The 19,095-nt window shown below is 36.5% G+C and overlaps 1 protein-coding gene across 1 annotated transcript in view; it reads left to right on the top strand.

Moving 5' to 3' along the window:
- The first annotated feature begins 1,960 nt into the window (after positions 1-1,960).
- LOC107096992 (F-box/LRR-repeat protein 20) overlaps positions 1,961-19,095 on the top strand; it is a 26,336-nt gene continuing 9,201 nt past the window's right edge. Inside the window, exons 1-10 of the mRNA XM_015393939.1 lie at positions 1,961-2,150; positions 2,422-2,590; positions 11,112-11,173; positions 14,994-15,048; positions 15,156-15,230; positions 15,343-15,437; positions 15,523-15,591; positions 15,671-15,766; positions 17,946-18,072; positions 18,415-18,489. Of these exons, the coding sequence (XP_015249425.1) occupies positions 2,549-2,590; positions 11,112-11,173; positions 14,994-15,048; positions 15,156-15,230; positions 15,343-15,437; positions 15,523-15,591; positions 15,671-15,766; positions 17,946-18,072; positions 18,415-18,489 (696 nt within the window). The 5' untranslated portion in view covers positions 1,961-2,150; positions 2,422-2,548. The remainder of the gene's footprint in view (positions 2,151-2,421; positions 2,591-11,111; positions 11,174-14,993; positions 15,049-15,155; positions 15,231-15,342; positions 15,438-15,522; positions 15,592-15,670; positions 15,767-17,945; positions 18,073-18,414; positions 18,490-19,095) is intronic.

Genomic DNA, 19,095 nt, shown 5'->3' with positions numbered 1-19,095 from the left:
ATAGAAATACCAAGTCACTGCAACATCAGGAAAAAAGAACATGAAAAACAAGAGAAATACCAGGGGCTGAGAGAAGAGCTGGAGAAAACCTGGAAGGTCAAGGCATCAGTGGAACCCGTGGTCATTGGGGCCCTCGTTACAGTAGATCCCTGGAAATACATCAGACATCTGGGTCCAGAAGAGTGCAGTTCTAGGAACAGCAAAGATACTGCTCAGAACTCTCACTTTCCTAATAACCTGGACTGGAGTCACAACATTAATGCTCTATAAAGCAAGGGTCTGGGCAGACCCATCCTACAGAGGAAGCTGAGATCTTAAACGTGGTGAGCTCCTTAAGACCTATTTTGGCTCTGTTGTGGCTCCAGCCATCTTCTGTGGTGTAGTTTGTTAAAGCAGCCACTTATCTTCCCTGAGAGGAGGAGGTTGGATAAGCTCATCAGGAAGGTCAGATTTCTACTAGGATCTAAACTGGACTCATTACAGATAGCAGAAGTACTCAACATCAGTGTTGGACAATGTCTCCCACCCCATTCATGGAGGTCTGCTGCACAGATATGTGTACTATGGAGTGTTATTCTGCAAGACCATATAATCATTGCTTCTTCTAAGTTGTTTATTGCACTTTTTTCCTTTTTTCTTGTAAACAGTCTATTGCCGTTTTCATTGTAATAAGTTACATATTTCCTTTAATTGGTGTACAGCATGTTTTTTGTCGTAAAATTTTCCGTTACTTGCTAATAAAACACCAAAATTTCCCCACTGTGGGAAAATAAAGGATTGTTCTATTTCTTGTATTTTTCTGTTTACATTTGGAATAGATGTCTGTTACTAGAATTTAAACTAATATTGCAATTAAACATGCACTTGTAGAAGAAACCTAAGAATTTCTGACATTTGCAGCCTCTATACACATTATTTTTTCTTCATTTAAATGGTAAGTAGAAATAGAATTGAAAAAAATAATACAGTTCAAGAATTTTAGCCTTTTTGTTCGTATAAGACATTTTATTTTGATTCAGCGGTTTATCTACGTTTTCATATAATATAAAAATTAACAGAATCGCATTGTGAAAAGAACATCAGGTTGACGCTTAAATTGTAACTTGTAATACCAGGTTTAAGAGTGTAAAATGACATTGACCTGTTGTTATTTTTATTACCGGTATATGTTTTCTTTATTGAAAAAAAAGAACATACATGAACAATATAGAACATTAATAATTACAAACATATACAACAAAAAAGGGCTTTACAGAACAGAACTATTATTTTAAAATGTCAAAATCAAATCTATGCTAGAGGGTTTTGATTCTTTAAGGGCAGTTATAATTTGCATGGCTTTAGCATTTGAACTAAATTTTAAGGATTCTATATGCAGTTCACTTTTCTCCATCCCAAACAAAACATCATTATCTGTTAAAGTAATGTTAAGATTTTTTTGATAAAAAAAAATTGACATATCTCTCCAGAATATGTTGGTATAAATACCATCCCCCCAAAAAAATATGGATAAGCTTTTCTTCATTATTTTTACAAAAAGTACACATTGGGTCCAAATCCCATTTATATCTTTTTTTTTTTTTTTATCAAAAATGCTTTAACAGGATAAACATTATCAATAATTTTATAAGATATTTCTCTTACTTTATTTTTTATTAAGTATTTTTTAAGGCGCTTGACCTGTTGTCATGCATGTGTTCCTAACTATCTAGCGTGACGAGCTGCCGTTCTGGATTCTGATTGGCTCCGATGCTTAAATGGGCGGGGTTAAAATAAACCAGGAAGTGTTGTCCGTACTGTCGCAATGTATGTAAATATGAAAGAATGTGGTATTTAAAACCACAATTGAGTCATACTAGGCCCAAATAGTTTAAAGACCATGTTCGCCTATATGTTATTCCCCTGACAGAAAACCAAGTTGTAGAATTAAATGCAGAACTTGTATTAATCTACTGGGATCTAAGAGTTACTGTATGATAATTGATCACGTCATTCTATATGAATTTATTGCCTCGTTCAGTTAGGATTTGATGTTTTGTAGCGTTGTTATGAGGTCATGAAGCCTGTCAGGCCAGGTATTTGTGCAACGTGTGCGTGTTGAAAGGTTGACACCCCACATTGATAGCTTTAGTTGAGGCTCGAGCGAGGAAGTAAGTGATAAAAGTAGTCTTTTTAATTATTGGATAATACGTGCCTCGGAAAAAACTTGCTTGTATTTTGTTTTTCTAAGTATGCTGAGCTCAATGTTAGGCTCCCATGTCTGTTGTGCTATTGTGTGGAATGGATAAAGCTGTGCGGGGGGAGGAGGAGGAGGAGAGGACGACTAGATAAGAGGGAGAAGTGCTTTATTGGCTGCCTGCTGCCGCTTAAACCCTATTTTTTTCAACCCTAAAACAAAATGACTTGTCGTTTGTGTTTTAGGCCGTAAAGCAACAACATCCCAACCGCAACAGCGACGGTAGAGGACATGATAACCGTGGAGCGGGCCTTTATTTCCATTCCGCAGCGCCTACGCCGAGCTCATTGAGTCGGTATCCAGCGTCCCGACATGGGGAAGGAGGTAAACGGCGTTTCGCGGAGCCGCTTTGAGGTGAGTTAATATGTTGACTGACAGTCTGCGACTCGGACACAGCCGAGCCGTTAGAAGCGTTAAGCACGCGCCCCCGAACAATGGCTGGAGCTGTAATTATTAAAAAAGAAACGACGCTGCAGCTTCCGCAGTCGGTGTGTTTTTAGGATTAGGTCAAAACACTGTTGTTGTTTTTTTTTTTTTTTGTTTGGATAACATCCATCCGAGGCCTAGCGTGTCATCTAACTAAGGACTAATGACAGCGTTTGCAATATAACCCTTCGGTATCTCTTTCTCGGCTAAAGGCTAAACTTGATGCGTAAAATGTTCACTTCTTTTTACATTTTAGCCGTTAAAACAAAGGCAACGAGGCCACGGAGCGCAGCACAACTTTCACAGTCGGACTGGTGGATGTCTTTTGTTTTTTCTTCACCAACCTATTCATTTTTAACTTGTTATAAAAGTGGTAGATTGCTTTATAGGTTCGGCTTTTGTTCGGTCCAACCACATATTTGTGTACGAATGTGGTCGCGGCCCTCTGCCCATTACTGCTGCCCTTAAATACAAAGCAACGGCTCCAAATTACCGTAATATAACCTGTGGAGATGAACAGGACGACCAACTGGTTAAATGCACAGATAATCGGAGGTAGACCCCAAAACTTAAGTGTTATGTTATGTGAATATTTGGGTGAGCATGTATCTCGTGGGTGACATTGACTACGGCAGCGTTGGCAGTGGATGTTTAATCCCCAGCTAGCTTGGGATTTGTGTGCGGTTTTATTTATTTTTAACGATGCAACAGCTGACTACTCAGAAGACTCAGGCCCTTTTACCTTCTGTCCCGACAGCTGCGGCCAATCTAATAAAGCTACCTGGAATTAGGACAGGAAAGAACCGGAAATGGCTGGACCGGCCCTTCAATATAAAAGTATTTTATGACACAAAGTTGGAAGGTGATTAGATATATACAGTATCACCTATTAGTTGAGGTTCATAATAAGAAACGATTTGTTCAATTTGTCTGGATTCCTGCTCATGTAGGGATTGAAGGAAATGAAGAAGTAGATATATTAGCTAAACCAGGGTTTACGCAGGTCATTAAAAATAATTGAAAGTAATTAAATTATTATAATTAATTATTAATTCATTAAATTTGATAAGCGTGGCATTAAAATGGCTTCAGAAAAAAAAAAAAAGCTAGAGAATGGGGGGGAAAAAAATGCTAATTTGAACCAAAATGGCGGGAAACGAGGAATTAGGGACATGGCTGCAGCCTGTCCACGCTGAAAATGACAAAGGATTTTGCCGTATATATATAAAGTCATGGTACTTGTTGATGGCATTAAGATTATTTCTAAGAGCATTAAAAAGCATTAAATAACAGTCCTTAAAATCAGATATTATTAACATAAGTATTCCTTTAAGCAAAAGTGAGAGTAAATCTATAATTCAGGATAAAATCTGTACGGTTTGGCAGGAACAATAGGATAATCGCGACACTGGTAGAGATCTATATAAAATTCAAAAGACTGTGGGCGGTAATAATTGTACAAATGGAAGGCAGAAAGAAGGGGTAGTCATATCTCAACTTAGAGTTGGTCATACTCGACTTAATGGTTCTCTTTTCAGAACAGGGAAACATGACACAGGGACTTGTAATCACCGTTATCAGATGGAAACAGTGGAACGTGTAATATTAGAATTAGTATTCACAGGAACGTCAGCATTTAAAGTCAACACTAAATAGAGAAGTACATCTAATTCTGCTAAAAATCAGTTAATTAGATAAAAAAACACTGGATTATTATATGTATTTAAAGTAAGAATATAAGTGTGTGTATGCATGTGCATATACACACATACTAATTTATATGTGAATTTGTATAGATATTGATCAATAGATAATATGCAGATTCTTGGATACCATTAAGGTTTGAATTAATAACTTCTCTCTGACATCATTGATAACCACACTCCAGTCTGGTAGGTGGCAGTAAATGCACATTAAGTTGGTTGCCATCCGCCAATTAAAAAAAATAATAATAGGAAGAAGTTTGATGGAGATAAGTCTAATGTAAGTCTTACTAAGCAGCCTTAGTAAGTCGTAGGGAAGTCATATTTAAATTTTAAATAATTCTGGCTAAAACATGTATATAAATGTATGTTATTAGACCATATAGTTTCAAAAGTTAGAAAATTTCTGTCTGAAAATCTGTGGGGGTTTTTTCTGTTTGTTTTTTTTAAGTTATTTTATGCAGGCCAGTTAGTTATACGTCAGCTTGTATACCTAAATTCCGCCAATCGTATATATCAATGGTCATCTGTCAATAAAATTTTTTTTGGTCATAACAGCTGGATTCATATTTCGCAGCTAATATACGCAATGGTTGAAATAAGAACCGTTTACTTTACCATTAAGTTCCTTCCCAGTGTTCACGGGGATGGACGTCTGTGTCTTCGGCAGATATAGAGCTAAGAGAACTAGCAGCGTTGCGAGGCGAGGGCTGAAACATGTACGGCTGTAAGCCTTCTACACCAAACCAAGCTTCTGGCGCCCTGACGTTCTCTTCCACAACATCTTCGTCCCCGCTTTCCTCCTCTAAATAAAAAATGAATGACGGAGGAGACTCATCCACGACCGTCGACACTAAACTCTCCTCCTCTTGCATGTTTCCGCTGTCAATAGCGTTCCTTAAAGGTGTCGTTTCTAAGTCACCAATTTAGTGCTACTTGGTCCTAATGTAATTTCCCATTGGGAACCAACTAGCACTAAGTTGCTAACTGGTTAGCAAGATGCTTCCGTGACACCAGCCAGAACCAAATTTGCTTGCGAACCTTCCACCACAACAATCCCGCCCCCTTGATAATCGACCAATTACATTCACTTTATTCACTGTATAGTCGTGGACCACTCGGGAGAATTCTGGAATCGTTGGAACTTTAATCCTCTTTAGCTATTTATTCTAATCATTTTTATTCATCACAAATTACATTGTTGATGCAAGATGAATCAATCCAGGCTACCAAAATGTACATACACACCTATCAATTGTCTTTATACCCTATATTTTTGCATGGTCTTTGTTTATGATTTGGTAAGAGGTGGGGGGAAACAGGACATGTTGCCAGCCTTGTATTGCGTAGTGCAATCAATGCACCATGCATGTCTTCAGCCTCTGGTAGGAGACAAGAATGACCAAGGGAAACCAACCAGTAGTACAAATCACTATAGTGAAACTCCTAGGTCAATTTGGTCCCCAACTCTTTCCTTGAAGGCAAACTTCTCCTTATCTTTGTGTATTTAAACCCTAGTGAACTGGATTTTATAATGGTTTTGTTTTTTTACAACTTATTATGATGAAGAGTAATAGGTTCATTGTTATTTAGGACAAATATTTCATGAAGACTCTCCATTTGTTTTTTTGTTTTTTTTCACTGTTTTGATTGTGACCCAAGTAAAATTTGACATTTCATGATTGTCACCCAGAGCTTACTGGATAGGCATTTGCCCCCTTTGATTGTGACAAACAGCATCAACATGCCAGCTGCTGAATGCATACAGTAAGCCACTCAGTTGTTATAAAGCTAATGCTGTCCAAACAGAACATATGTTCTACTAGGGCTGCAAAGAACTGTCATTTTGAAAAAGGATTAATCTGTTACTTATTTTTTCGATTAATAATCAGATAGCAAAAGGTTCCTAAAAGAATGATTTGTATGAAACTAAAACTTTTCGACTTGAGGAGTTCTGGATAGAGCATACTGATAGAAGAAAACTTTTTTTAAAATCTTAAATGCAAAAAGGTTTATATATTTTTTACAAACTTGATTTAATTACTGTTCAGGGTGGGTTGCTCTGTCAGCTAAACGCATATTTTACAGTCTCTATAATGTTAATGATTAATCGATTGCTAAATTAGTTGTTGATTATTTCAGTAATCGATTAATCACCATTAATCAGATTAATCCTATAAATTCTTTCAGCCCTACATTATACATTTAAGATTAAAAAGTGTCTTTGTCTTTAAATGGGCATAGTCATCCAGAACTATTTGAAGGGAATTTTTATCCATTGAACTGAGCTTTCCCATTTGTTATTTAGCCATTTACAATGCATTTAAATATTCAATAGATGGGTTTTTGTGAAGTTCAAACATTCGATGGTTGTGAATTTACTAAAAGGATTTAATTTTACATTAATAGATAAATGGATCAACAGATAAATCAACCTGCAGCCCTACTGAACAATATAAAGGGATAGACATCTTTTATTGAAGTTGTCTAGTCACATTTTGTACAAGTAACTGAATGGTTTATAGGAAGTTACTTTGAAACAAGTATCAAAATAAGTGCAAAATGTCCTTCAAACAATGTCAGCCAGGCATGTTTGACACTAAACATTTCATGTCATGGATAAACTACTTGCCAAAAAAATCTAGGCGTAGAGAAATATAAAGATGTCAGATTACCTCTACTGTCTGAATCGGTAGAAACGTACCAGGAGTAACTGTTTACCAATTCCTTTACTTATGACTTTGATAATCAGCTTCATTGCATACACTATCGTTGGTGTCTTATTCTGACACAATATCACTTTGCATGTCATGGTATGAGTTCCTCATTTCACACAGTTTGGACAGTTATAAAGATTTGTTACAGTTGTGGTTACAGAAGCGATGCATCTAAACACATACAATTTGGTTAAAATGCCAAAATGGTTTGAATTTCATTATATAAATTATGCACAAGCGGAATTCATTGTTTGAGAAACATTTCTACTTTATTACCAAGTAAAATTTGGCCTCATATTAGATGTATGTCAGTCAGTCAACATTTATTTGATGTTTGAGCTCAGGTATCTCGTTTATAAATCCTGGAAATGGAAGAATTTACTTTTGTTTAGTTATTTTTTCTGATTTGCCACATAGTTCCTGTAATTGAATAACAGTGCTGGCCTAGTGGTTAGGGAATTGCCTTTTAATCCGGAGGTTCTGAGTTAGAGCCCAACTCCCACAGACTGTCACTCCCTAAACAAAGACTCCACGCTGCTTCCCGGGCGCCACACAATGGCAGCCCACTGCCCCCAAAAGAGATGGGTTAAATTTAGCGAGTTAATTTCATTGCTCTGTACTTGTTGTTTTTCCCAGTTTTTATTGTCATTAAACTTTTACAACTCACTTTTAACCTACTCTCAAATTTTGAAATCATCCAGTGAATGCTTTAGGATTTTATGATTATTAAGGTTTCAACTATTGCAATACTTTGTTAAAATATCTTCTGAAAAGTACAGGGTAAATTTTTTTTTTTTCCCGCTCTGTTTGTCATGAGATATAGGCTTCAGTACAAAATACAAAACATTTTATCAGGCTTTTATTTTGAAATGCAGTAAGCGGAAGTGGTCCTTTTTTCACACAATCAACATAGCCTTTGTGTGCTTCCTCATAACCACAACAACTTAAGCTGTATTTCCAGTCTTGGCCTTCGAAACAGAGTCATCACTTTTCTGTAGAAGGAAAATAAAAGTAATTAAACTTAAAATTAAATGAAACTTACATTTATAAAGTAATGACAGGTGATGTCTTTTATTAAAAATGCCTGTTAATCTGGTGGGTCCAAAATGATAATGAAGTTTTTAAAATTAGAACAAACGATTGTACTATTTGAACATAAAATGTTTTTTGTTTTTTTTTTTATCGTTGACTTATTTTTGTTTTTGTAATTTGTAAATATTTTTTCCTGAATTTTGGACATGAGTTGTATTCAATTTAAAGTGAAAAGCTATATCTACATATTTCACGATAGACTGTGGCGTAACTTTAGAAAAGCTAAATTATTTGAGCAGTGGTCTTTGTTTTTATAGAGAATATCAGGGGAAAAACCACTGAAATTTGGTTCTTCTGCTTATCCTTTTCAATTAAAGGCAGTAATTCCAACATAGGCCCTCCATCACCGCTTTATCCTTTATCAATATTGTTAAAGTTTTTTCTGTATTGCTCTTATTTTTTTCTTTTTGTTTTAATAGTTTTTTTACAGCAATATTACCACTTTTTCTAATTCAGTTCATATGTTGTTGTTTTATTTCGCCCAAATAAGATGAAACAGAGATTACACCGATAACTGGAGCTGTATGGAGCTTGGGTCAAAGCAGCACAACATTTTTTTTACCCATCTGTTGGTGGACACTACCGATCACCTGACTGAAATAATAATAATATAAAAAAAAAAAAAATCACAGTCAGTGATGTTGCTGAAACTTAGGATTCCAGAAGAGATGGAATTTTTAAAGTACAACTTTGAGTGGCAAATGTGTTACCTACTGACATATAATGGGCAGGCTTTTATTTCATCAAGTGATGTTTTATGAAGAAAAGAGCGATCAAAATGGATATTATTCTGTCTATAAAGCAGTTAAAATTAATCCTGAATTTATAAGGTATGATTGCTTAATTATATTAGTCATTATAACAATGGACTACTTTCAAAAAATAAACCAATTTGTTATTTCTTAGCAGAAAATGATAATATTTGTCCTTTTAAATAAAAGCAACAATATGAATTAAAAACAATTCCTAAATGTTGCATTTTCTACTGTAGATTATACAGTGGAAAATTCAGTTGCAACTGAATACGACACTGACTATTGAATGGATTCTGTCCTCTCTCTAGTGAGCCGTCTGATTGTTTTTTGAGTTTTTGCAACGCTGTTGGCTCGTTTTTTCGACTGATTGTTAATTGATCTGTGTTAAGTAAACATCCTTTCCTATAACTTCATTTAAAAAAGCCCTACGAAATATTTCTGAAAGTTTTTACTTATTTTAAGCTAAATGTATTGAGAAGGAATCAAATCAAGACTTCTGGACAGTATTGCACTATGTTTTTGTGATTTAAAAGGCGTTTTTTTTTTGTTTTTTTTTTACCACTGAGTCGATTTCTGGTTTTTCATAGATTCTTAGAAATAAACAATTTTAGAAGATTAAAAGTTAACAACATATTTATTTGATATTTTCCCAAATTGAGTACAGGAATAGCACAAATAAATGGTTCCATAACATTTCTCTCTGCTTCAATTTGATCAAAGTCTTACAAGTCAAAGACTCGATTCAATCGAGAGCATTTTAATCAATCTGACTGTATTGTCTCTGTAAAGTGCCTTGACATGTGCTGTAAGATATAAATAAATCGGTGCTTTATAAATAAACTGAATTGAATTGGTCTTTAACTAGAGGTTGCAGCTTTTCAAGCTTTTTTCCAGGCTTGCTTTTCTGATTATAGTTGACCAGTGGAGGCATCATAATGCTTTCTTTCATTGAATATCAGGTTCATTTTATGTTAGATTACAAAAGAGCACAGTGTAGGACTGGTAAACATGCACATCTGTCTCCTTGGAACAGGCGCTGGATTATTTGGCCGTAAAAGAAACACTCTGGAAAGGCGAGCTGTCATAGCCGGTTTGCCCCAAATCCAAACAGCAAATGCCTGTCCCTTCTTCTCCCTCAAAATTTTACACATGTGTGCTGGCAGGCAGCCCTTTGTGTAGACAGCTGTGTATGTGTGTGTGTGTATGCAGAGTTTGTGTTTATCAGAGGCATAAAAAAAAGGCTTTGACCCAAGGCTCACTGGCTCTTTAAAGGTCCAGGCATTAATTTCCCCCGGCAGACATGTCAGTTTGTTTTTTATGCTGATGAATGAGTTGAAGTCCAACAATATCTGAGGCCTTTGTGCGGTTTCAGACGCCCATAATTAAAGTAGCTCCCTCAGCGGTGCTGTAAATTATTTCTATTGTTTCAAGACAATTCATAAATTCTTAGTTTAGTTTTAATTGTGGATGACTGATTAAGCTAACAAAACGGCAAATCAGGAGTAAGAAAATGTCTTAATTTATTGTTGCAACAAAACCCTCAGTCCAACTGCTTTGGTCTTGCTTTATTTTTGTTCCCAAGCTTTTGTTGTGACTAAGGATTACTCTGTCTGTAAGAGCTGCCAAAAATGTATGGTCTTCTGTTCTGTAATCTAGCTCAGATCAACTTCTCCCAATCAATCAGGTACACTTCAGGTTTTAAGCAGCAGGTTTGTGGGTAACGGCATCTAAAGATTGATTTAGTCTCTGTGGACTTAGACCTTTGCATTATGATTAAACCCCTTTCAAACATGTGTTTTTGTTTTGTTGTCTCTAAATCCTTTAGAATCTTACAGGGAAAGCGTCATGAAAGGCTCAAGAAAGCCGGTGATGATTCCTAAAACTTTCTGATGATGATGATTTTAATGTCAAAACGTATTAGTGTAAACACAGGAATACGGCTATTATGCATTAAAAAAACGATAACATGAAATCAAAGGTCAAAACAGCTGCTAGTACACAAGACAAAGTCCTTTAGTGGGGATTTTCCTTGAGAATCCTTACATTCGATCTAGTCTGTGTCAATAGATTGTTAGAAAGTATCTGCTGATGAGATTACATGTCTGTATGGTGGGCTTTTTTTCAGGGGATGGGACACTTTAAGAAAAGACAGCAACACTGATATCCTCCCATTTCTTTTCAGATGTTCACAAATAGTGACGAGGCGGTCATCAATAAGAAGTTGCCTAAAGAGCTGCTGCTACGGTGAGTGACATTTCAAAACTTCTGCAGTCAGCATATCTGCAGGTTTTGTAAGATGGAGATGGGGGGGTGCTGGAGCGTTACCCACCTCATACTTCACAGCCACAATTTGAATCAGCAGAAGTAAATCCAGTAGGATCTATGCACCATTTTTTATCCTGTAACCCCTTAAGCACCACATTCACAGGCGCACATGAAAACACGTTGTGCATTTTGCAATCTTGTATGCTCACTTGCCCAACCACCCGTTTTCCCTTTTGTTACCCAAGTTGCTCTGCTCCCCGAATGCTATAAGTATAATTAAAGACAGATGCTGGTGGCTATAAAACATTTAAATGGATTTCAGACAAAAAAAAGCAAAAAACTAAACAACAACGCCTTAGTAAACAGAAAATGAAGAGCATAACTCAATCCTGGGCCATGCCAGACAATCTCGCTGCACTGCGACTGCTTGGCCAGGTGCAGAGCTGTAATTTCTAAAGCTGGCAGATGGTGCTGCGACTCGCTGTTTCCCTGCTTCTTTCCTAATATGCTCTTAGCTGCATTCTAAGATCCTGTCATAGTTTAAATTTGATCTTTTTGGAGTTTTTTTTATGGAAACAAGCCTATATCACAGAAAAAAAATCACAGTTATATTTTCTGCTCACGTTCAGTTATATTAGCCAGTTTACTCGCTGCCTGGTGCTGTGGGTGAAACAGATGCAGAGTTGACCTAAGGTTAACCTAAAGCCAATGACAAGTTCTTGGCAGACACATGTAAGTGGCTGAGGAGTCATCTTGGATGAAAAGCCTTACATGTGGATTATATATTATTGGCACAACTTCTGCCCTCACCTTTTCTTCTCTCAAAAAGTCAGAAGGATTCAAAATAAAAATAAAAAATCAGTTTTTAAAAAATCTTTCTACCTTTAATGATGTTCTTTAACAGATGTAGAATCGTTGCTGTCGCTAAAATCCTTAGCCCTCAGTGTGCAGTTGAACTTGTGCCACTGTGGATATTTTGCAGACTTCCGTGGTTTTGGAGGGAAACCGAATGGACTTTAATTGTTATCGTATTTGATTGTATTTGTTTTCATCTCTGGAGATCGACCGATAAATAAGGCGGCTGATATCTTGAGCCAATACTGGCCTGTTTTTCTTGTATCGCCTGATTTGTTTCGTGCTATTGCTGATTCATCAGCGCAGTGAGCAGCCACGCCTCGCCTCCAATCGCTATAAATTGGTAATGTTTTGTTTGATTTGTTAATAAATGTTGCTTTTTGTTTTTGTTCAAACTGGGACTTGACATTTTTAATCATCCTTTCACTTTTATCATGTGAATGTGAGAAAGAGAAAGCATTCGGAGCCCCTAGAATCAACCTATCAAACATCTACAGGACCTATCGTTGATCAGTTTAACTGATGTGAAAACAATCAGTATCAGCCTTAAAAAAAAAAAACCTTGAATAAGTTAATCTCTATTGTTTATAGTTAAAGGGATTATGGTAAAAAAAAAAAAAAAGCAATTTCTTTGCAGTTTTTGAAGATGGCTGTATGTGAAAGCAATCATATCCTAGCAAACAAACAAGGTACTAGTTTAAAAAACTTAATTAATTCTAAACAAGCTTCAGGAGATAATTGAGTAGTGTTGATGTCATTTTTAACACTAATCTGCACACAGTGGCTGCATTTAGTTATATATATATATTTTTTAGTGTATTGATAACCTTAGTGGGAAAACTAATTATGTGACGACACTTTTTAGAGTTTTCAAACATTATCTGGAATTTATTTATTTTTTAATGATAACCCTAAGTTCCTAAGTATTTTCCTTCAGTAAATGTCTGTCGTCATGGCTACAAGAGATGGACCAATACATCTGCCGGCCAATATTGGCCAATATTCTTTACTTTATCGGTGTAACTGATTTATTAGTTCGATCATCCACAATGCTTGGAGATCATGTGAAGAATATTCATTTCTGCTCCATCCATCTGCTATTCATCTTGATTTTTTCTTTGAGTTTTCTTTGACTCAGGTTTCAGCTCTTAAAAACCTATAGTGTTGGAGTTGATTCCTTCCTGGTCAAAACGTCCACTGTTAAGCCAGGCCAGCAGTGACCTTAACGACTTCCTATTACAAAGGGGTGGAGCTGTTTTTGGTTAAATTTGCAAGTTTTTTAACAATAACAAGGCTTTTGTTGGGCTACTCTGTAAAGCCTGGAACTCAGCGCTACTCCAGACATTTTTAATTGAAAAAAGCTTCCTGGATTTGAAGCGAAACGTCTTCATACTTTGAAAACAAAGTCCAGTGGTTTTGTTTTCAACTTTTTTGTAATGACTATGACCTGGATAACTGAGAATCTTCAACAGCATTTTCTTTAAATTATTTATTTTTTAACATCCATAAAGTGCTACTTTGTGCTTAAAATTACTCTTATATAAAATATGTTATTTTTCGTTTAGTTTCTGGGAGAAGAAAAAGCAATATTGGCCCTAAAGTATCGGCTTTAAAGTATAAACATTGGATTGGTTAGACTGATGTCAAAATAATCGGTATTAACCTTTAAAAAACTGTATTGATCGATCTCTAGGAACCACACATATTTGTTAATCAGTTATTTGTAGACAAGCATCCTGGTTCCAACTGCGTCCTGTTGGACTTTTTTTCACACAGGAGGTCTTGTTGCTTAATTAAAAGGGGCGACAGTGGCGTCGGATGTAGGAGTTTGCCCTGAAATCGAAGGATTGTAGGTTCAAGCCCCGGCTCCAACTTTCAGTGTCCTTGTGTCCTTGGGCAAGACACTTCACCTGCATTGTCTGCTGATGGTGGTCAGAGGGCCCGGAGGCGCCAGTGTACGGCAGCCCCACTTCTGTCAGTGAGCCCCAGGGCAGCTGTGGCTACAATGTAACTTGCCACCATCAGTGTGTGAAAAAAACGCTATACAAGTTCAGGCCATTTAAAATGTCTTGTTTTTCTAAAATCACACATTTTTCTCATGGCTGTTAATACTACTTGTTAAATGCTCCTGGTATCTGAACTGTTCAGGACATCAAAGCTATGTAGATGTCACACAGCTGTGTACTGTTTACAGAAGTAATGATTAATATTACTATCACTGTTCAATGAAGCTTGATTTAATTAAAATATACATAATAATAATGGTGGATGACAGCGTCTCTGTGTTATTACGAAGTCCTCCAGCAATGGGAGCCAAGAGTATCATGGCGTCATCATTAACAAAGAAGGAAAAGCGGCACAGCTGTTAACAATGGCTATTTGCACAGCAATCAGTGAATACTGCTGCTGCAGCGGAGTTTGTGTTTATTTGTTGTGGGGGATCTGGTAATGATGTTAAAGTCTGATGAATTGCGGCATGACTTTTTTCACTGCAGAGGCTCTAAAGTTTCTGATTTAGACCCACACATAGAAGTAGCACAAATAAGATATTTTGGGTTTAGGAAGCGATCAAAGTTGGGTCGTTCAGACGGCTGTAGAAAAGTCCCATAATAGTGGCACATAGGCCGAGAGATCAGATTTGGGTCACATTTGCCTGCAGCATGAAGGTAGGATGTCCTGGAAGCTTTTAACTACTGAGCCTCTCACTATGTCCTATTTGGAAGATTATAAATATTGGTTTATGCTTTTGATTTGATTATATTCAAAGTAAAAAAACAAAACAAAAAAAAATTGTAAATGCAATTCACAAAAGCAGTCACCTGCCATCGATGGATAAAAGCTGAACCAATAAAGTTAGCTAAACTAGACATTTGTGACTCACAAAAAGAAACAACCTTTAGCTTGGGGGGCCAGAGTCTCTGAACGGTCCCTGTCTGTCTTCCAGAATCTTTTCCTTTCTGGATGTGGTGACACTGTGTCGATGTGCCCAGGTCTCACGGGTGAGTCTGTGTTCACTGTTTGCATATTTGCATGTTTCTGCATGTGCGAGTAGCTGGATAGCATAAGAATTCAACTCTAAACTTCTGTATTTTCTCTTTAAATCCAGTCCTGGAATGTCTTGGCCTTGGATGGCAGCAACTGGCAGCGAATTGACCTCTTTGATTTTCAGAGGGACATTGAGGTGAGCAGATCCTAAATGACTTCCTGATTAACTGGTAATGCGAGCCGCTTAAGAAGTTATGAGGATATTTAAAAAGTCCTAGAAATGACCTTAGATGATTGTTTCGTTGCAGGGCCGGGTGGTGGAAAACATTTCCAAGCGATGTGGAGGCTTTCTTAGAAAACTCAGCTTAAGGGGTTGCCTGGGTGTCGGTGACACTGCCTTAAGGTGAGTTTGTAGTTTTAGTCCTAAATTGTAAGAAGAATCTATACCCAAGTTTTTCAACAGCTGTTATTTCAATGCTTCTCTTTAGGACTTTTGCACAGAACTGCAGGAATATTGAGCTACTTAGTTTGAATGGATGCACCAAGATAACTGACAGGTATGCATTTAGCTCTTTTCGGGTTATTTAATCACAGTTTCTTCCTGAAAATGCTCAATTTGTTTCTCTGTGTCTGCAGCACTTGTAATAGTCTCAGTAAGTTCTGTCCAAAGTTGAAGCACCTAGACCTTGCATCCTGTACCTCAATCACCAACCTGTCTCTTAAAGCTCTCAGGTATGTTGGATCTGTATAGAAACATCACTGGCATACGATGACTGATGGAACTTTTAGGGTATTAAAATAACAAAAGCGATGATTCTTCTGGTTGTATGAGTGTTCACGTTCCTGATACTTGTTAATAACATTTTGATATCAATAGTCTTTTATTTTCTTTATTTTTTTTCCTGTGTGGTAGGCTTAGACTTGGTGTGATGGTGTAAAATTAAATCCCTCTTTTTTGGTGGTTTTTGGTGCCAAACATGCCTTATGAAATGGTAGTTCAAAGGGTTTATTGGTTTATTACACTATATCTCATAACTTCACAAGAGTTTTGGCTGTTTTACCTCGGCAAGATGTTTTTTTTGGAATAAATGGATTTTCAACATAGAAAGGGCTGAAATGACTAAATGGATTAATCACAAATAATTGATTGATGAATCAGTCATCATAGGCTGATCGTTAAGTGGTGTATAGAGACCTATAGGGACTAAACCTGCCAGTTGTTGAAATACCTACTGACTCAGAAGCAATTAAGCCAAAAGTGTATGGATAGTGCATACATTTTGTACTTAAAATAAAAAAAAACTTCTATCTATCAATGTCCTGTAATCAGAACTCCTGCAGTGCAATTTCTGAGCATTGAATGGAGTGTTTTTCAAAATTTATTTTAGGCAATTAAAATACATTTAAAGTCTGCAATAAATGTTTTTTCTTTTTTTTTTTAGTTGGAGCACATTTTTTATTGATGTATGTGATTGACGAAGGGTATCCCTTTTTAAATTAAGTGAAAATATTTGCTTGGTTGTTTACTAAAATAATTTATCTGCAGCAAGTAGAATTTAATTGAAATATGCAAACTGTTTGGGAAAAATTCACTTAAGTGATAATTATGTTGTTAATAAAAAAAACTGTCGAGAGATGAATCATTAGCAAAGTAACGGCTGGAGGACCAATCCTACCACAGTTAAAGATGCATTAAAGAATTAAATAAATGACTCCTTAATTTAACCCACTGCCAAAATACTCGCTAAAAATGAATGAACCATTAAATACAATGAACTGATAAAATAAGCATACAGTTGTACATTTTACATACCCTGTCAGGGTCGCGGTGAGGTCGGTTCCTGTCTCTGGCAGTCTATGAACAGGAGGGGGGGTTCAGCCTGGGCAGGTCACCAGTCTGTCGCAGAGCAACGCTGAGACTCACACCTCAGGGCAATTTAGAGATGCCAAATAACCTAACAGTCATGTTTTTGGAATATGGGAGAAAACCAATGCATGCATGAAAGTCCCCGGGCTGGGAATCAAGCCCAGAACACTGTTGCAAGGTGCAGCGCTAGAACCTGTGCCACGGTGCTGCTCTACATACATAGGTAGCTATGAATAGCTAAAACGACTAAATAAGCCTGATTGAGCTCCTGAACTAAAATGTTTTTGGAGGCAATCACATAATCTGGTGTTTTCTGTAAAGTTCAAAAAATGTCAGAATTCTACACCTGTTGACGGGTGTGTTGGTTTACTGTTCATGAGCAAGGCACTAAATCTGTCTGGGACTTTTTTTTTTTATATTAATGGTTCAAAATCATTTTATTTTACTAATTCATGTAGTAATTTTCTATTTATTACTTTTTTTTTTAGTTTTGTGTTATTTGAATTCCTAATGTGAATTTTATCATTCTTTGATGGTAGCGTACATAAACTTTCAAGCACATATGTGTCAATCTTTTATTTAAACTTTTCTATATATCTCTGTGTTTTTATTTGTATTTTTTATTTAAACAATGAATATTCAGTGATCGTTTTTTTTCTGGATTGCTGTATTTTTCGTCCATATTATTACAAGTAAATGTTTTGCTGTTTTATTTTTCATAACCCTTTTATTTTTATTTTTACCATCCAAATATACCTAAAACATGTTTTCCAGCCTTTATATTATTTCCTTTTCTTTTCCTTGTGCTAAGGGGTGTACCTGTTTCTAATATATCAGATTGTCTATAACTGAAGTAAAATTTGTTTCAGTGATTTTGTAATTTTAGGATATGCTATTAATGTATATGTGTTTTTCTGAACAGCTGTTTGTTTTTTGTTGTTTTTTTTCATCCTGTGCGGCAATCCAGAAAACTTGTAGAATTAATGTTGAGAACTTTACTGTTCTAAAAGGCCGCTGTATTTGCTTCTCCTTTGTCTCTGTTAGTGAGGGTTGTCCTTTGCTAGAGCAGCTGAACATCTCCTGGTGTGATCAGGTCACAAAAGATGGCATCCAAGCTCTGGTGCGCTCCTGTCCTGGACTCAAAGGCCTTTTTCTTAAGGGCTGCACACAGGTACAGCAGAGTGCATTGAGTGAACTGTTGATCATTTTAGTCCATGTGAAAATAAATCAACAGAACCAACCATTTGAGATAAAAGGCTTTATTAAAGTTCGTTGTATTGATTTCTTATGGAACATAAATAAACAAAATGAGTCGCTTTTTAATCAGCATAAGATGTTTTGGGTTAAAAGGTTACTATTTACTGTAAACGTCAAGTTATATAAAACTTGTGTTCAAAGACGGTTTAAGGTGCCACAGATCTGATCCCTATAATATACAATTAGTGCTTAAAATAGGAGATAAGAGTATTAAAGGCAAGTTAATTTTTCACACCTGATCCTTTCCCCCCCATAGCTAGAAGACGAGGCTCTGAAGCATATCGGGGCGCACTGTCCGGAGCTGGTTACCCTCAACCTGCAGACCTGCTCAGTAAGTCCTCTTGCAAAATGAGGAAGTTGTTTTTCCTTTGAAATGCAGGGAAGAAAAAAGCTTAATAATTAGCCAACAGCATATTACAGAAACTGATTCTGTAATATGACCGTTTCTGATTCTTAAATGGCTTACTGAACGAGTATTTTAGCACTTTTATTTTCTTTTCTTTGCGGAAAGGACATTCAGATACGGCAACGAAGTTAGGTGACTGTTCAGTTACCCTGAAGGTACTGCTTTAGTAAAATAAACAAAACGTTTTCTAAGTGTCCTCAAGATGAGGATAACATCATGATCTTAAGGTATTTACTGTTTATTTTCTCTGCTTGCTGTACCGGTCTCTTGTTCAGCAGCTCTGAAACAACAAAGAGATTAAAGTGATAAAGCATCAATGTTCAGTGATGCTTTCTGTCCCTTAAGACTTAAAGGAATAGTACACCCAAAACATGATTAGCCTTCATTTTCTACTCACCCCCATGCTGAACAACACCCTGGAGTACTTTTTTGATATCTCAAATGCATCTGGAGATCTGGGAGGTCTATGGTCAAATAATGGAGGTCTATGGTGCCTGAGACAGAAAGGTCCATAAAAGTCCACAAAAAACG

This window comes from Cyprinodon variegatus, unplaced genomic scaffold, assembly GCF_000732505.1.
Source record: "Cyprinodon variegatus isolate N-32 unplaced genomic scaffold, C_variegatus-1.0 Scaffold24, whole genome shotgun sequence".
In the NCBI taxonomy this organism is placed as follows: domain Eukaryota; kingdom Metazoa; phylum Chordata; class Actinopteri; order Cyprinodontiformes; family Cyprinodontidae; genus Cyprinodon; species Cyprinodon variegatus.
Note: the sequence above shows the minus strand (reverse complement) of the source record. Positions and strands in the feature narration are given on the sequence as shown.